General features: G+C 42.9%; 1 protein-coding gene across 2 annotated transcripts in view; it reads right to left on the bottom strand.

Annotated features, from left to right (window-relative positions):
- Positions 1 to 323: 323 nt before the first annotated feature.
- The window catches only part of OTUD3 (OTU deubiquitinase 3), a 30,431-nt gene continuing 11,218 nt past the window's right edge, over positions 324 to 19,536 (bottom strand). The window contains exons 3-8 of one of the 2 annotated variants that reach the window (XM_028108505.2): positions 18,069 to 18,181; positions 13,714 to 13,836; positions 8,562 to 8,693; positions 7,978 to 8,074; positions 6,627 to 6,811; positions 324 to 5,433 (exon numbers count right to left, since the gene is read on the bottom strand). In XM_028108505.2, coding sequence (XP_027964306.1) covers positions 5,257 to 5,433; positions 6,627 to 6,811; positions 7,978 to 8,074; positions 8,562 to 8,693; positions 13,714 to 13,836; positions 18,069 to 18,181 — 827 coding nt within the window. In that variant the 3' untranslated portion in view covers positions 324 to 5,256. The remainder of the gene's footprint in view (positions 5,434 to 6,626; positions 6,812 to 7,977; positions 8,075 to 8,561; positions 8,694 to 13,713; positions 13,837 to 18,068; positions 18,182 to 19,536) is intronic. The other variant, XM_028108506.2, reaches the window with a different exon arrangement.

Below are 19,536 nucleotides of genomic sequence, written 5' to 3' on the forward strand. Positions count from 1 at the left end.
GTTCTGGAGAAACCCCCAGGTGGCAGCCAACAGACAGCTGCTCCATATTTAGACAACTCCAAATTCTCAGAGATGTTCCTAGGTTATCAGCAGAACCTTCAGCGTCCCGTCCTTAAGGGCGGCTCTGCCAGCAAGCGCGGTGGTGGCGCTCAGCCGTACCGAAGCTCATCAGCAACTTCAAGCCCAGTGAGACTGCAGATGACTGTAGCCTCCTGCCTTCCACGGAAAGACCCCTAAAAAGGCCACTTGCTGGCATGCTCTCTCGGTCTCATGCACTCGAATGGTGGTCACAGTGGCAAAAACAACGTGAAGCATTCTTTGTCTTTAAACTAGAATTTATTGGTATACAAAACTCCATTTCATAGATAAAGTGGCACATCTTTGCAGCTTCTATTGCACCAAGTATGGAAGATTAAAAACACACACAAAAAAGAAACATTTGGTTTTGAAAACACTGCAAGTAGCCAAGTACAGTACTTTGGTAAATAAAAAATAAAATGGTTCAGATGAACACAATCTGTGAAAAGAAACCACCGAGAGGAAACGAACTATGGACACCAGACAATGGTCACATTTCTCCCCGTTGAGCTCCAGAGATAAGGCAAGACTTGCTAAGTCTATGGATCATGACCCCATGGAGGTCTTAAATATCTCCAGACTGAAGCTAGAACAAGTATAGTGCAATTAGAAAAAAGAAGGTTCCTGAGCCTGCGAAGGCCTGTGCTCCCCAAAGACACACCTGCCCTCCTCCCCAAGGGGTTCACGCCCACCAGCACATCTGTGTCAGCGAGAACAGGCAGGGCTCAAGTCTAACTCCCGGCTCCTTCCTTCCTTCTCACTGAGCTCGGTGTCTCTGGAGCTTGCTGGAAGGGTGGCCAGGGAGGCCGAGGGCCCTTCCCGCCATGGAAAATGAACAATGAGGGTGGGAAGACGTGGGCACCCCCACACCAGTTCTTCAAGTTTTGGTCCAGGGACCTGCCGGGGGCCCCAAACCACAGGCTGCGGTTTCTGACTGAGCTCTAGTGATTGTCCCCGACGGCTGGCACGGTGACCTGCTGGCTGCTGACATGCACAGAGGCAGGGGCAGCCCTCAGACGCTTGGGGATTGTCGCCCACCTGACGACCGGCGCAGGAAGCGGCAGCCGTTCTGGAGCACGGGGCTGCCCTGCTGGAAACAGAGCCACCGCACAGAAGTTCGAGCTCTACAGAAACATTCGTCATGACCGCAGCCCCTTCTCCAGTAACTTCGCAACGATGCTAACCATTTTAACCGAGCTACAAAGCACCTCTAACTAGGAGAGAGAGATCAGTAAGCTTAGAAGACATGGCTAAGAGCCTGAGGTCACCGGGAGCATCACCTGGGGCCCGAGCAGGGCGAGGCCGCCTGCAGGCCCAGCTTCCCCCCCGGGGACCGGGCCGCGGGGTGCAGGCAGGCCCCACGCCATGCAAGCACTTTGGGACTGGGGGGTCACCATCTCCACGTCACACCAGTTACCCATTCCCCCTCTAATATGTGACGGCAGAAGATTTCCCTAAACATGCCATCTAGAAGATCTTCACTTCAACGTCAGTGGAAAAACACAATCTGCTTTAGAGTCAGGAAAACACATCTTGTAAAAAAGTGCCATTACTAAATCACCTCAGAACAACTGTCGGAAGGCCCCAGAGTTTTAGCAACGCCTGTTCTGAAAGCGGAGGTGAACGAATGGTGAAGAGTGAAAATGACCAAACGGAAAAACAGCAGCAGACTCTGAATCTAGACGTTTGCTACAGACAGACAGAGCCTTGAGGTAAAAAGGTAAAAAGGTGAAGAGCCACGTGTCTGCCTGAAATGGGAGTCAGAGAGGGCCCCAGATGTGACCCATGGAGACCAAGTGCTCCATTTTCATCCCTTTACTCAGGGAGACCGTCAGTCAGTGTGGACTAGAAATCCCAGTTTCCAGTAACCGACTGCACATTCGAGCTGACCATTTCACAGAGGTAAACTGACGGCATTCTATGTTGACCCAGTAAAACCCAGGCAGTCTAAAGTTTCTCAGAATGAGAGAAATTGCACATTGACGACAGGGACCCACCACGAGGACAGTTCAGTGCCGAAGTCCATCGGATGCCTACCTACCTAACACGTGAGCAGCTCTCCCCGACGTCACACGGCCCTCCTCCCCCAGGGCTGCGTCATTTCACATTGTAAACCCCAGGGAGACGAGGCAGGGCGCTACCGATGACCTCCTCGAAGGTTCCTGTGACGCCCACTCAAGCCACCCCACAAGGGAGACCCCACTTCACAAGCCCTGGGGATCAAGATGGGTTTGGAAGTGTTTTCAGAGCTTATAAAAGAAACTACAGACAGCAACCTCAGCTGATATTCAAGATCTTTCTTTCTGCCACCATCCCTCAACCAGGCTCTGCTCCAAAAAGCATTATGTGCACACCACTGAAAAATTAAATATACATATGCATTCTATCTCCCTAATATCTCCTGATGGCAACTATGTTATTTAGAAGGTGTGGTTCTAGGTTGTTTCAATACAGCTACCTCTCTAGTACAAAGCGGTGGCCACTAAAATTTTATTTATTTTGACCTTTAAAAAAACTTGTTTTAAAATCCATAAAACCTTATATACAGTTCATAAGACTAATAAGCAGCTACAGACCACTGCCCCATCCCCTTTCTCCTGACCTCACTACAAGCTACCGAGACAATCCCACATGACATAAACCTCTAACGGCCAAGACACAGCACAGAGGCTAAGCAAGACGCACCTCCCAACATGGAATGCACGTGAGTCACTGTACTGGGGACAAGAGTCACTGACAACAGTCATCCCAGGGCCAAACTCACTGGACCTCCATGCTGGCTGCCAATAAAGTAATTTTCAAATGCCCACAAGGCAACCAAGTATATGGATCCCATCTACCTCATACTTCAGTGAGACTGAGGCAGTGAAGTCTAAATTCACACGCTTAGCAAGAAGAGATCACTAAAGTTGGGTACGTCTACCCCATTCCTAATAATTAATGTATTAAATGCAGACCAATTTTAACTGGAAAACTATGAAATGGTAATAAGAGAAAATTACTGATGCTGGATTACTTTTTAAAACCACTGTTATTTTACCCCAGAAATGCTGAAGTCTACTATCAGAATTTGGTAATTTGTTAATAAGTGTGCCCAATATTTTTTAGCAGCTTCTAGTTAAAACTTCTAAAACCCCAACAGGGCCCAAGGCCACCTTCATTAACCAGGTAAATAAAGCAATTCTATTGCTCCTGACAAGGGGTATCCCTTATGCTATTTCAGACTCCTAATTCTGCTGAGTTTCTGATACACAATCTTGACCTTCTTGAGAGGATCTGGTCTCTGGCCCTCTCGCCCTACCAGACAGACAAGAAAGAGTGTTCACTCAGAAAAGATCAGCCACAGTCAGGAAAGTGTCCAGAGTCAAAAGCCAAGAGAATGATTGATCCTTAAGCACTGGATCTCACTCCCTTGGAAACTAAGGCAACAGAGACCCTGCACCTGTAGGGACTGAGTACTAGAGCCTCAGACTCAGGACTCCACAATGTGCAAAGAAAACATGCTCCGCACTTTCCCAATCTGCTACTATTACAAAGCACCGCACCAGGAAGAAGCCTAAACCACAATAGCCTGAGAGCAGTTCCAAGAAACTACAGATGCTTCAACTATAAAAAGTCACTGAAGTCAACGAACAAAAAATTAAAACACATCATTAAAACTGGAGAAAGCAAATCGTCTGCTGATAAAAGGAATTCAATGAATCCAGGGCCGGCCCAGACAATGGTACATCCATTCAGTCAAAACATTTTTATGGTTTTCATTTCTCCTTGGAACGGTTATAATTTTGAAGTCTGAGGTGGAGAAGTAACTAATTTACCTTTTCATTCAGAATTTATTTGTCCAAATACTGGGTCCCCAGAAGGCCAAGGCTGTCCACGATTGTCCACTTCATACATGGTTCCAGGCTGAAAGTTCACACCCACCTACCAGTCTTAAGAATGACCTCTCTCCACCTCCCAAATCCATGTCAGAACTGTGGAGTCATTCCATGGCTTTTGGCCCTGTTGGTCTAACCTAAGTCACTGACAAGTGCTAGAGTGTGGAAGAATTTTTCCAACATCAAGATCCCAGAAAGGGCTGGAACAGAAAGAAAGAAATGCAGCATTTTATGGGATTCCATTTTCACGACACTAAGAAAACTGAGCAACAGGTCAAACTACTTCTCTGAAGGCATCTTAGTCTAGAACAGCAAGGAAGAAAATACAGTTAATTACTTAAAATGTGAACCTGAAAAGCCTTATTCTTCCAGACCCTTCCAGGCCCCTACAAAATCAAGTAACTCTTTTAGACTCTCCCTAGACAAAGACTCAGGAATCTCTTCATTTCTCCCTGTATAACTATGGGTTCTGCTCTCCATACGATCAGAAGCCCAGAATTACAACATAAGCGGTAACATGCCACCTTCTCCGTGTTAAGAAACAAGTACCAAAACCTCAACAACACTACCACTTTTCCAGCAAAGTCCAGGCACAATTAACAGTCAGGTGTATTGTATGACTTGAGCTCAAGCAAACTCTCAGCACCTGCATCCCATCTGAAATAGCATCAGAATCAGGAAGGAGAAAAACATAGCTGTTGAATTTCCACCCTGACAATAGGCCACAACCCTCATATGCTATTACTCTGGGAAAAATACTTCCTGAATTGATTTCTGATTAACTTGGATTAGTAGAAAATTAAATCTAAACATGTTCCTGAGTTGAAGACTGTTTATAAACTATCCTGTATGTGAATATCTGCTTGAAAATGAAAGAGAAACAAAGGAAACTTGTCATTCTGAATTTCTAGGAACTAATCTAAACTACTTCATGAACAATTATGGTAAAACTCACCCCAAATGTTCAGGAAAAATCCCAGGGTCACTGAACTCTGATTTTTCAAGGCAAATAAAACCACACTTAAAAGGTTTTGCCTGAACTAACCATCCAACCCTAGAACTCGATATTTTAATTACAGAACATGAATGGCTTCACTGAACTTTCATAAAATAAAACACATCACTAACAAAAGTTTGAGCAAAACAGAGGCAACTTGAAGGAGACGAACTCAGTGTGTGAGCTTGTGTGTGAGTTTTGTGGGTTGCGTGTCATTTTGTGAGAGGATAGCCTCGCTGGAGAGCCTGCTACACAGCACTCCATTTTCCATTCGCTTCTTGCAGCTCCCAGAAGGCCAGAGAGTCAGATGTTGAGAGTGGCAAAGGTCTTCACCAAGGTGACCTGCGCGTTCGCATCTGCTTCACCTCGGTTGCTGTCCCTATGGCCACTCCTGCTCTCCAGGGCTTTGTGACGGTGCCTCTCCTCCTGTCGCTTCTTCTTCTCCAGTCGCTGCTGCTCCCGCCTCTGTTTGTTGGTGACCTGAAAGAGAAGGCCGCTGGGTGAGTTGCCCGCGCGGCAGACTCAGGCCGCCTGCCAAAGGGGGACTCGGGGCCAACGGATCCGGGGGCACAGACTGCTTCTCAGCAAGAACAGAGAAAACCCACCTAACAGACCAGAAGTGATGTCTTTCCCATCACAGCTCAAATTTACATTTAAATTTCTATCCCCTCTGCTGAGCTAGCAAACGAAATCAATTCCACTCTCCTCATAATCCAATACACAATGACCCAAGAAACATTAACCCCAGTCCTGCAAGAGATAACGCTCAAACATGCCATAGGACACCTGTCTCTACATAATTTAATGCCCCAGGTAATCCTAACAAAATCCGCAGAAGCTTACTGCATCTTTACCTTGGCCTGTGGCTTTTTACATTATGCTGCATTTGGGGCTCAGAACTGCTTGGTGCACGTCTTTAAAATGAATTCCAAATTCAGTAAAAAGAATGGTGTCATATACTACTTGCAGGAGTCAGAGGCAGGGAGGGAGACAGACAACCCCTCCGGGAAGCATTTGACAATTTACGAAAAAGCCTTAAAAAGATTCAAATATCCATACCCTTTACTGTGACTCTAGCCACACACACACATTAAAAAAAAAATAATAATAATAATAATGCAAAACACAAAGATTTACACACAAAGTTTTTCAACGAAGATGATGGCATTTATGGGGATTTTATAACACGGATTAACATGGAAACACCCAGGGGCGCCTGGGTGGCTCAGTCGTTAAGCGTCTGCCTTCGGCTCAGGTCGTGATCCCGGGGTCCTGGGATCGAGTCCCACATCGGGCTCCCTGCTCGGCGGGAAGCCTGCTTCTCCCTCTCCCACTCCCCCTGCTCGTGTTCCCTCTCTCCCTGTCTCTCTCTCTCTCTGTCAAATAAATAAATAAATATTTAAAAAAATAATAACAACATGGAAACACCTGGATACACAGTAACACGGCAGGAAAGGGAGGCGGCCTGTGCGGACACTGACACATAGAAAACTGGACAAGCAAGGTTCTCATTCTACTTCTTGATATCCCCTTACGCACTCTCTGTATTTTCTACAATAACTACTTTAAAAACATCAGAAAACAATGACGCCCTAAAATGAGCTCCAAGTTCCCACCCCTGCCACTGAGGCACAGCCGCCCACCACTTGCCCTTGCGAGCCCATCTTTCGTACCTTTGGGAGCTGGTTTTTATTTGCTTTATTTTCTTCACTAGGGCTGACCCGCTCTTTATTGTTTTCAGTTCTGCCTTCGTGTAAGCCCTGATTGCCAAAGAGTCTGGTGCCACTGCCCTCCTCCTCCCATACAGGGCCACACTGCTTCAGACTTCGGCCGCTGGACTCAAGGTTCTCCTCTGCATCTTCCAAAGAAAGGATTTTATTAAAATTGAGAACCTAAGACAGTTACGCAACCTAACAATGCATAACTCCAAAATCACCTGTCATACGGAGAGCAAGTTTCCCTGAAGCAAAATTCTAGTATCAAGTCAATACAGTGGGGCACACAAGGGGGGAAATAACTGGTAATACCTGGAAAATAAATTTAAAAATAACCTGCTGATCAGCCTAATCATCGGCTTCCCACCTGCAGAGTGTTTTACTAAGCCACTTTTTAACACGTATTTTTAGGAGGAAATCTTTCATTTGCACCCAAAACCCAGAAAGGAAACAGGCCCCAAACCTGAACTGCCCAATACAGCAGCCACGGGCCACACGTAGCCATTTAAATTAAAAGTAACTAAAATTAAATAAAAGTTAAACTTCAGTTCCTTACTCTCACTTAGCCACGCGCGTCAAGTACACACTATACTGGATGGCACGGACCCTGGACGGTGCTGTTTCAACGTCACAAAGACCAAGTTACTCACAGCTTTCTGAGAAAGTACAGCAAATAGATAAAGAAGATAAGAAAATACCCAAACACATGGAAAACTGGAATGCTGGAAACGGTATCTGGCACATATCTGTCAATATGTATTGAAATCATTTTAAATAAAAGTAACTTGTGAAAACAGTAAGACTCTATATCTTGTTTTCCATCTTCTGAGTCACAGAATTAAACCCAGGTCAAGTAAAAAAAATTCTAATTTATCACCAGTTGATGGATGCTAGCCATCTACGTATATCCATTAGAAAACTCAGTTATTTCTCTCTCTATTCTACTTCAGTTAACATTTTGGTTTTATAAGGGATTCTTCTTTCGAAAAGAATAAAGTCTTCCCTGACACTTTCCATCCCTCCAAGACCAGCTTAGGTTGGCCTTTCCCTGTGTCCCCCCAGTGCCTTGTACTCCCCGACACTAGCACATATAATTATACCAGTTTCCTCATCTGTCTCCCCTCTGCCCCCCTCGACTCCAGATTATCTTTCTCCCCAAGGCAGGGCTAGGGCCTTGTAAAACATGCCCGCATGCAGAAAGTGATAGATGACAGTATAATCACTACCTGTGCCTTGATGAAAAATAAACATTTGGAAAATCACCAATACAACCATTCTGAAAGCATATAAATATCAATCATGGACTTACTATTTCTTTTCCCCTGGTTCATCTGAAGCATGGCAATTATTGCAGATTCAATATTATAATTTTCAGCTTCCAGGTTCTGGACTATCAAATTAAAATCCTATCCAAGAAACAAAGGAACACTTCAAGACTGGGTATACTCTTCTACCTACCTCTGTGTCAACAACCTGATACACAAGAAGCGGTAATGGTGAGAGTTAGGGCATGGTTTCAAGATCTTTTCCATTTAGAAAATGTCTTAATTTTCAATAAGGCTGGTTACCTGAAATAACCATTTAATATAAATGAATTCCTTTATACAACTGCACTTTTACTAGTGTAAATGCTAGTCAGAAAAACAAAAACAAAAAACCCACACGCTTCCTTAGGATTTTGAGCAGTACTGGGTAGTCTAGCAAACAAGAGAAAAATGAATAAATAACTCTCATTAGGTCTTCTCACTCAATCTAATGAACCACAAACATCACGAACCTTGTTTGGCCCATCAGGTGTGGGCATCCTAGACTGGGCCTACGAAACTGGCAGGTAAACTCGGCCCTGCAATGCTTGCTCATGCACCGTTATTACCACAGGACAGAAATACTCACTGAACATCCAGTTGCATTGCCAACTTTCTGGACAGCATCTTCTACTTCATCTCTCAGGTCATCCTCAAAGTCAACGCTCTTCGTCTTGATCTTTTCCCTTTTATTTGATGCATCTTGATGAAGCATCTGAAACTAAAGGAAATATAAAGAGTAATAATCATGGAACACACAAATTAGGTTCAGAATCTTCAACACAGGAAGACATTCTAATCTCAAAATCATTCATATATATATGGGGGAAAGATTCCAGAAGCAATCTTAAGGGAACAGCACTGACTAGGCTAAATTTCATCAAAGACACGGAGATTCCAGAACCACAACAGAAGTCCTAAAAAGAAAGGCCCAAGATATAGGATAAACTGTTCAGTAAGAATGGCATGAGAGCTCCTGCATAGTTCCCAGATACCAACATTCTGGCAATGAACGCTTCTGTCTTGGACAGCACATATTTGTCTCAGTTGATTTCTGGAGCTGGGAGCATAGTCACAGAAGCCTCCCTGATGAGCTTCCGCAGCAGGACAAGTTGTCTTGAAGAAACATTCATATATATATCCCTTATCTGGGTCCCGAGGCCCTGTCTGATCATCAGCAAGCTTTGGTGTGCTGAAGTTCCCGTCCCAGCTGGACAGTCACAGATGAGCGTGACTCATCTAACCTCATCTGACCTCACCTAACCACGTGCATACCACCACATGCAAGGAAACCTGGCAATCCAAATCCTAAAAACACAAAGAGCAGTTCACTTGGTATCCACGAGGACTTTCAGACCTAAACTTTTTTCAGAATAGCTAAAATCATCCCTTTATGGCTGCTCAATCACCTTCTCTCTTCACTTCCTACTAACACAGGGAGATGGGAAATAGGCAAGGACAAATTCCTACTTGTTTGCATGTAAAAGCATAAGTGGAATCCAGCAGTGTGCAGTCCATTCCTTACAATACAAAGGGATCTATTATAAAATTATACCCAAACAACTTGGCAACGTGTATCAAGTCTTTAAAATGTATCCAAAGGAAATAAATATCAAATAATGTCAACTATGGAAAGGATTTATGTAAAAGTGCTCACAACACTACTAATAGTGGTGAGTAACTGGAAACCTGAAGGTTTCACAGTGTATGTATGATTGAATAACCATGGTAAATCCATACAATGATGCTTCATTTCCACTAAAGGAGCTCAATAAACATGTTCACTACCATTATTACTTAACAATGTTTTGGAGGTAATGGCCAACGCAATTAGCCCTCCCCCCCAAAAAGATAGAAGTATGAAATTGAAAAGGAAGAAGAAAGATTACCACTATTTGCAGATGATATAATTCTATACCTGGGAAAAAAAAAAAACGAGAGAACCAAAAAACTACCACAGACAAAAAGAATTCTGGCAAATCATATACTTATAAGAATCTAGTACCCAAAATATATAAAGACCTCTTATAATTCAACAAGAAAAGCATAAATACCACAGTTAAAACATAGGCAAAGGACTTGAGCAGACATTTCTCCAAAGACATACAAATGGCCAACAAACACATGAAAAGATACTCAACATCATTAATCACTACAGAAATGAATATCAAAACCATGAGATAGCATTTCATACCTAGTAAGATGGCCATAATTTAAAAGAGAAAGAAGGAAAGATAACAAGTGTTGGTAAGAGTGTGGAGAAAGTGAACCCTGAATGCACTGCTGAGAGCATGGCCAGAGGGCGCAGCTGCTGTGGAAAGAGTGTGGCCGTTCCTCAGGAAGTCGGACCAAGCGATTCTACTCCTGGGTATGTATCTAAAAGACTGAAGACAGGGACTCAAATACTATACACAAATATTCACAGCAGCACTATTCACAAGGCTGTAAAGTGGAAATAACCCAAAAGCCTATCAACAGATGAAGGGGTAAGTGAATGGGCTCTATCCACACGATGCAATATTATTCAGTCTTAGGCGTGAAGTATGGACACCTGCCACAACACGGACAAACCTTGAAAACATGATGCTAAGTGACAAAAGCCGGTCACAAAAGCCCACATACCGTATGACCCCACTTACATAAAAAGTCCAGAACCAGTAAATCCACACAGACATAAAGCAGATTGGTGGTGGCCGAGGGAGAAAAGGAATGGGGAATGACTGCTCCATGGGCACGTGGTTTCCTTTTGGGGTGAGGAAAATGTTTTGGAACTGGATGGAGGAAGGAGCTGCACAGCTTTGTGGGTGTATCAGTGGCACTAAATTGTACATTTCAAAATGGTTAATTTGGGGGCGCCTGGGTGGCTCAGCTGGTTAAGGGTCCAACTCTTGATCTCAGCTCAGGTCTTGATCTCAGGATCCTGAGTTCAAGCCCTGCATTGGGCTCCGTGCTGGGTATGGAGCCTACTTAGCCTACTTAAAAAAAAAAAAAAAAAAAACTTTAAAATGGTTAATTTTATGTTACATGAATTTTACCTGAACTTTAAAAAAAGACAAAATTCTGCAGGATAGCTAGGTGTGCACATAATTAACATTGTGTTAACAAGTCTCATATATACAAATGACAACCAGCTAGGAAATATAAAGAAAAGAAATATCCTTTCCTTACAATAGAAACAAAAACACAAAACACCTAAGAATAAACTCTGCAAAAAATGGGCAAGATCTACATGCAGGAAATGCTCCTGAGGATCACCAAAAAAGTCAATTAAACAGAAAAGAAAAAAAAAAAGCTTATCAGATTCTTGGCCAGAAAGACTCAATGCCATAAAGATATCACTTTTTCCTGAAGTTAATCTATTCATTTAATGAGATCCGATAAAAAGGAAATCAAGAGGACTTCTTTTTAACTTGACAACCTTATTCTAATATTCATACATAAAACAAAAAAATCAAGAATATGCAGGAAATTATAAAGAAAGAAAAGTAATAAGTGAAAATTCTACCAGATTTTAAAATATACTCTTAATCAAAACAACGAACACATTAACGCATGAACAGAGAAACCAGTGAAATAGAACCAACATCTAGAAATAGACCCAAATACATACAGGAATTTTATATGCCAAACAAGTGGCATTTTAAACCAGTGGAGAAGAGATACATAATAAATAAATGGTTTGGGTACAACTAGGTAACCACAAGGAAGAATATAAAGTTGGATCCATACTCTCACACATTTATAGGAATATAAATTCCAAAGAGAGAAAGATTTAATTTTCTTTGAAAAAATGAAACCACAAAAGTGCTAAAATAAAGTATGGGAGAATTCTTTTTAACCTCAGATATGAAAGACCTTCCTAATTATGACCCAAAACCCAGAAGACATGTAAAAAAACTTGATAAACTTAACCTCATAAAAATCTAAAACTCCACCACAGCAAAGACTGTTGGGGAAAGAATAAAGACAAATGGACAGACTGCGAAAAAAAACTGCCAGATCCCACCACCAACAGGGGCTAATTTCCCTAATATGTAAAGGCTCCCGAAAAATCACTAAAAAAAAAAAAAAAAAAATGGGCAAAGAAAATGAATACAGCTCACAAAAAAAGGAAATACAAGTAGGTCGTAAACCCAGGAAAAGATGCATAAACTCACTACTAAGAGAACCACAAATTAAAACTGTTAAGAAAACAATTTTTCCCACGGCACTGACAAAGGTTGGAGAATGTGGGCGCCACGCCGACCAGCAACGACGCAGGAAGACACACGTGCCTAGAGCAGGAGTGCAAACCAGTGAAGCCTCAGAGACAGCAGTTTGGCAATACCTGTCACGATTGTAAACACACATGTCCTTTGATGCAGGAAGGACTTTCTAGGAATCTATCCCACAGATGCACTCACACAAGTGTGAGATGTATATATAAGGCACCACATGTTGTTTCTAAGAGCAAAAGCATGAAAAGCGCCTCAAAGGCCAGCAGAGAGACTGGTCAAACACACTACAGTGCATCCACCAGGCAGAACACTACGTGGCCTTATGGACCGCTGTGAGTGAGACTCCAAGCTGGGAACAACATGAAAAGCACAGTACGAAACAGTGTGCGCAGGATGCTACACCGGGGGCAGAGTGGGTAAATACAGCAAAAGCGGAATACACACAGCACGCACGCGCACGCACGCGCGCGCGCACACACACACACACACACACACACTTGCTTGATGTGGGAAATACCTCAAGGAGATTTTATGACACACCGATAATACTGGTTGCATTCAGGCAGGGGAACAGGTTGAAAGAGCAATTTCACTTTATTTTTTAAAATTACAAAGAAAGCTTGTAATAAAGTGAGAACAGGCTCATTAAATAATGTTAACTGAACAAAGCGGGAAACACTGCTAGATAAGCACCAAAACAGTAACAAAAATTGCATCCGTGTGGTTGACTTTGTACACTTTTTATTTTCTTCCCTTTTTCTATACTTTCCAAACTTCAGATAAGAAGCACGGATTAATTTTAAAACACAGAAATAATTTCAGAATTTTATATAAATTCTATTCATGTAATCACAGTCATCAGCTATTAGGAAGAGCAAAAGAATGACAAGCAATTTTATCTATTGCTCTCACTGAGGCTAAAAAAAAAAAAAACTAAAAATCAAGCCCACAGATTCTTTTTTTTTTTTTTTTACGATTTTATTTATTTGACAGAGAGACACAGCGAGAGAGGGAACACAAGCAGGGGGAGTGGGAGAGGGAGAAGCAGACTTCTCGCGGAGCAGGGAGCCCGATGCGGGGCTCGATCCCAGGACCCTGGGATCATGACCTGAGCCAAAGGCAGACACTTAACGACTGAGCCACCCAGGCGTCCCAAGCCCACAGATTCTTAAAGACAACTTTCCATAAAAACATCACTGGTTTTGGGAGTGCCTGCATGGCTCAGTCGGTTGAGTGTCCGACTCTTGGTTTCAGCTCAGGTTGTGATCTCAGGGTCAAAGGATCGAGCCCCAGGTCAGGCTCCACACTCAGCGCAGAGTCTGCTTTAGATTCTCTCTCCCTCTCCCTCTGCCCCTCCCCAACACTCATGCTCTCACTCTCTCTCTCTCTCTCTCAAATACATAAATAAAATCTTTTTCTTAAAAAAAAAAAAAATCACTGGTTTTTAGCTCCAGGGCATACATACAGCTCTTGACCCAGTCCCTCCAGGACTGAGAACAAAGAAGAAACAGGGGCCTCACTCACATCCGTCTGGAGGTGTGCGGGGGCTTCTGAGTTGTCATTGAGCCTCCGAACGCTGTCATAGTGCTCTCCACACCGATATGCGATGTGTAACTCCCTCACACTGCTCTTCTCCGTGCCACGAATCTGCAGCAAAAGAAGGGGAGACAGATGCCAGAGAGGATCTGGATGGTGTCAACTGCGGGAAGGAGACGCCCCCTGGGTTGTCCAGGAAGCCCAGTCAGCAGACACAAATTTGGGATGGGCCTGGATGTGCCAGAGGGCTGGGCCAGAAGAATAGGTATCTGACAAGTATCTGCTGCAATGAGAGATTTGGTGCTACACACCTGGACTCTGGGCCCTGTGTTTTTAGCCTCTGATTTAATTTGTGGGAAAAAAATAAAGGAAAAGGAAAGACTTTCTCTAAAAGAAATGCTTAGGCAACTTCTGAATTCTCTTTCTCCCACCCATGTTATGTAGGCTTCAATATGCTTAACATGTAACTATATGGAAATCTATTCACATGAAAAAACATAGTCAAAAGCTGGAGCAGATTTACGAGGAAGTTAAAGCAGCTTACGTTTCAGAGGCATCTGCACCCCTCAGCCCCTCCATGCACAGGCCCTTTCCGGGGTGGAAGGCCCAGGGGCAGAGACAGATTTGTTCAGCTTGAAGCTCAAACAACCTGGGGCCCTCTTTGAGAAAAAGAATACAAAATTACAATATTAAATTGCTAGAACCCCTCCCAAGACCTTGAAAGGGGACTATAAAAATGAGGGACCGGACATTCATGCTTTATTAGCTTCACAGTAAATCCACCCATCGTTAAAAATAGCATTTTCCATCAACCGCATACTAAGGAACATTAACAAGAACAAACTCAAAAATAGCCCAGTTATACCAATTTCAAAACAAAATGAGATACATTCAAGCAGTACTACCACGGTGCCCAACGCTGAAGGCACTGCTCCCAAGGCAGTCTATGTGAATGGTACCCACAGAGCACAGCCTGACAAGAATGGTGTTCCCTGGAGCCGTGCCATACAGAAGCCCTAAGGGCTGGCCTGGGTATGCCCCCAAGAAACCACCACCTCCACAGAAACTCCTAAGTAATTCTGAATCTGTCCCTGAAAAAGCCCAGCAACTATTTCTTTGTTAAAACTCCAAAACATCAGCACCTCCTTCTTGTTTTTACTGAAAGTCATAGGTAGTAAGATACTGCCATTAATTCAAACTGGTCTAAAACACAGCAAAACCCATGGAACAAGCAGGAACCACACAAGTCTAGAGGTCAGAACCATGGAAATTTCCTCCAGGTGGAAAACTTAGGTCTCAAAATACAGAGAGTCTGGTTTTGACCCATAATAGAGCAAATACCATTTATCTCCCAGGAAGAGTAGTAGAAAAGGAAACTAGTTGATTAGAATCTTTGAATGACATTATCCCTAAAGCATGTGCATATTTAAATAGTACTCTATACACATAATGAATAGGAAAAAATAACTGGAGTAGTCACCAAATTGTTAACTGTGATGTTCACGGGGAAAGAGATGACAGAGGACTTTCATTTTCTACCCTACGCATGTCTACACTGTTCACAGAAGCACATACTCCATTTGTAACCAGGAAAAAAAAAATACAGGTTTCAGGATCTCCATGCTGTGAGTACAAGTCTACTCATTCATTATTCATGCAAGAGCTCTTACCCCAGACAGTAGCAACCAATGCAGTTTCAATTCTTAAATTTTATAAGATGTTTCAAAAGGGAGTGGGAAGATGGAGGAGATCCAGTGCATAGTTTCATTATATAGCAAATACATTTATTTTAAAAACATATATGTTCAGTGTTTAGCAATCCATAAAAAAAAACACTACAGAAATGTATTTACAGGGGCGCCTGGGTGGCTCAGGCAGTTAAGTGACTGCCTTCAGCTCAGGTCATGATCCTGGAGTCCCGGGATCGAGTCCGATATCGGGCTCCCTGCTCAGCAGAGAGTCTGCTTTTCCCTCTGACCCTCCCCACTCTCATGCTCTCTCTCTCTCTCTCATTCTCTCAAATAAATAAAATCTTAAAAAAAAAAATCTGCAAAAAAAATTCTAACTATGCAGAATTATCTTCCACAACTACCTAGATAATCAAAAAACTTTAAAAACAGTTATCAGGGCGCTTGGGTGGCACAGTCAGTTAAGCCCGCGACTCTTGATTTCAGCTCAGGTCATAATCTCAGGGTCGTGGAATCGAGCCTCTGCACTCAGTGCGGAGTCTGCTTGTGCCTCTCCCTCTGCTCCTCCCCTCCACACACACATTCATACTCTCTCTTTCTCTCTCAAATAAATAAATAAAATCTGTAAAAAAACAGTTATCAGTGGAGGAAAAGGCAGGCTGTAGTTACTAAGTTGGCACGGAGTATTTTCCTTCAAGAATAGGGTCATAATGCTATATATTCAAATGATCTTGATGACTTCTGCTAAACAGTAAAACTTTAATGACAACAAACTGGGACAACAGAAGCAGTAATCAGTATTCTTGGCCCTAAGACCATCCCTACAAAGAGAGAGTCTCAGAAAATATGAGCGCATTCCCTGGTGTCTGTCCACCTGACAAGAATGCCCCAAAACACAACACATACAGTCACTGTCCCCTCCTGTCCCTGCACCTTGCACCAACCCATGAGTATCTCATTTATTCTGTTGTAAGAGAATTTCGTTAAAGGATATTATGACAGACGCAGAAGACTATATACTTCCATTTATAGGACATTCTGAAAAGGGAAAACTGTAAGAGATAAATGATATTAGCGGTTACAAGAAGCGAGGGATGCGGAGATGGAGCTGTGACTGCAGAGGGGCATGAGGTGACTTTTTGGAGTCATGGAAATAGTCTGTATGTTGACGGTGGTGGTAGTGACATGACTGTGTTTGTCAAAACACACAGAAGTATACATTAGAGAAGGGTGAATTTTGCTCTATGTAAATTGTCTCTATAAACTTTATTTTTAATGAGCAAAGGCTAGAAATAAACAACTTACAAAGGAATATATATGTGCAGGTGGTATATTTAAAAAATGAGGAAAAAAGGTCATCATTGCCTTTATGAAAATAATAATAGAGATGTAAGTGTGTGTACACATGCACATGGATGCATCTTCATGTGCGCAGATGTGCTTCAAAACACAGTGGTATGAAACCACTGTGATACGTCTCTTTCCAGCTTCAACTAACGGCATACGAATGCCGGGGATACACACTCACATGTTAACAGTAATAATCTCTGAGTGATGTGACTCTAGGTGATTTTTATTTGCTTTTATGGGCTTTTCTGAACTTTCAAATTTTTCTAGCATGTCTTAGCTAATTAAAAAAACTTAGAAATGGGGAAGTGATGGGAGGAAGAGAGGACTAATAGAAATCCTATGCACAGCTTCAGGAGCTGAGTCACAACAAGAAAAGCAGCACTGTGAATGGAAGGACGAAGGGTAAGAGGGGTGGCAGCCTAGAGACTCCCCCCCCCCGCCCCGACCTGTGGCTTTCCATACTCCAGAATGTTTGGTTTGATGGACTGTTCAGGGAAGATGAGGTTAATTTAGGATACCAACGGTAAAGAAGGGCGAAAACAGGTGAATGGACAGGTACTTCATGACAGGGGTCTGGGGACCATCCTGAACATGTGTCATAAAATCTTATTTGCCATAGAAAAAGCACTAAAACCATTCTGTGTGGCTGGGCAGAGCACAGAACAGAGCTTGACCATCCTAGGCCATGAAATACATTTTGCTGTTCAGAACACACTTTTTAGCAATGCTTACTAAGTGCATTTGGTTTTTGTCACCCTCCACGTAAAAAAAAAAAAACAAAACATACACATGGGATAGGCACACCCCCAACCAGAATTTGTAGGCACTAATCCTCTAAATTCCCACTTTACTATTTTCTACAGTGTTATCTAAAGTATTTCCATGTTAGGCTCTCTGCCCTCAAATAACCCAGTTATCTGACTGCTAAATAATATATATATTTTTTAGTTTTTATTTAAAGTCAAGTTAGTTAACAAACAGTGTAATATTAGATTCAGGTGTACAATTTAGTGATTGAACACTTCTGCAGGATACCCAGTAGTCATCACAAGTGCCCTCCTGCATCACCATCACCTTGCTAAATAATAAATAATACTGTTAACCTTCTAAAGCTCTCTTGACTTATACTTCAGACTCCCTATGTACATAGCACAGGGTTTAATTCCAAGCCACCAGCAGCTTCCCGTCTGTGGGTAGGCCTGCAGTCCAAGTGACCCTGTATGGTTCAAAATCACCATCTCCAGACACCCCCAATGCTAATTTATAAATAAGAGCTTAAGATAAGTCCCTCAGTAGGTGACCTACCTGCCACAAAGGGGCATTAAGTTGATGAATCACCACATTCAATTGATGATTTCTTGCAAAGGCTACGATTGCATCATTACCAGCAAAGGTGCCAGGCTTTGCCAAACTGGCCACTGCACAGAAACAGGAGAGAAAGAAAAATGAACTCTTTAGAATGGAAAAATCCAAGGGCAAACATGCTTTGGTATTTGCTTAGTTCCAAATGATAAGAAACAGAAGGACATATCTGAGAAGTCCATTAGCTGTCAGAACTAGGAATTCAGTTGGTTGAACAGTATGTCGACTGCTACTCAGAAGAGTACCAATCATTCATAAAGGAGTCATTTTTTCCTTCATTAAATACTGACTGCTTCCTATATGCCTAACTCTGTAAGAGACTGGACGATAACCAGAGTAACCTTCAGTTTGCATTAATGAGTGTTATTAGGTGTTAAACACAGCTCTACTCACTTCTGTGTTATTACTTTTAATCCTCAAAACTCCCTGAAAGAGATATCATCATGCAACACCATCTTATAGATAAGGAACCCAAGGCACAGAGTAGTTTATAACTGTGCCCAAGGTCACAGAGCTAGTACACAGCAGAGCTGAGATTGCATCCCAGGCAGCCTGACTCCAAGATCCGGCTCTTGGCCACTCCATTACACAGCCGGTCACAGTTTGAGTTCAAGGAGTCTACAACCAGTGGGGGGCAAACAACAAGAAAACAGGCACTACTGATGCATAAGTGCTTCAGGAAAGGGATGTACAATAAAGAACTTGGCCTTTGGTCCCTGGCTCCTGGGTAATAACCTCTAAACCCCTGAAATTTCCCAGGTGAAAGGATGATGAGCCCCTTGGCCGCACTTGACAGTTTATGCTAATGAGGTGACGCATGATGGGCCTCTCTGGCCACGTGATGTTAGAAGACCTGGGGAATTGGGAGCTGGATACTGAGTGTAACCACTTAGGCAATCAATCAATAATATCTACATAATAAAGCCCCAATAATCCAAACACAGAAGCCTGTGAGCTCCCTGGCTGACAATATTCTGTGATTGTGTAACCTTCCCAGACTCTACCCCTTGGCTAATTTTGATCCATATCCTTTTCTTGTAATAAATTATAGCTGTGAGTATAACAACCTTCAGTGAGTTCTGAGTCCTAACAAATTATCGAAACTGAGAGTGGTTCTGGGAAACCCCCAATCTGCAGTTCGTATCAGAAGAGAGTCTTGTGGAAGACTGTGACCTCAAACCCTGTCGTTTGGCTGACTCTGTGGTCCCAGATCGGGACCACAACTCAGTCTGGTAGTGGGAGGGGGAAGTAAGGTGTATCAGACAAGCTTCTCAGCTGAGACAACTGCACTGACTCCCAAAGGGTGAGCAGGAGACAGACAGAAGAAGAATGATGACATTCCAAGCAGAGGTGAGAGAGTGGATGAGCTTGCGCACTGCACAGTATGGCAGGAACTCAGGACAGCTGAGAG

Source organism: Eumetopias jubatus, unplaced genomic scaffold (assembly GCF_037043125.1).
Source record: "Eumetopias jubatus isolate StellerSeaLion01/CBP00866 unplaced genomic scaffold, mEumJub1_p1.0 scaffold_4, whole genome shotgun sequence".
NCBI classification, from domain to species: Eukaryota; Metazoa; Chordata; class Mammalia; order Carnivora; family Otariidae; genus Eumetopias; species Eumetopias jubatus.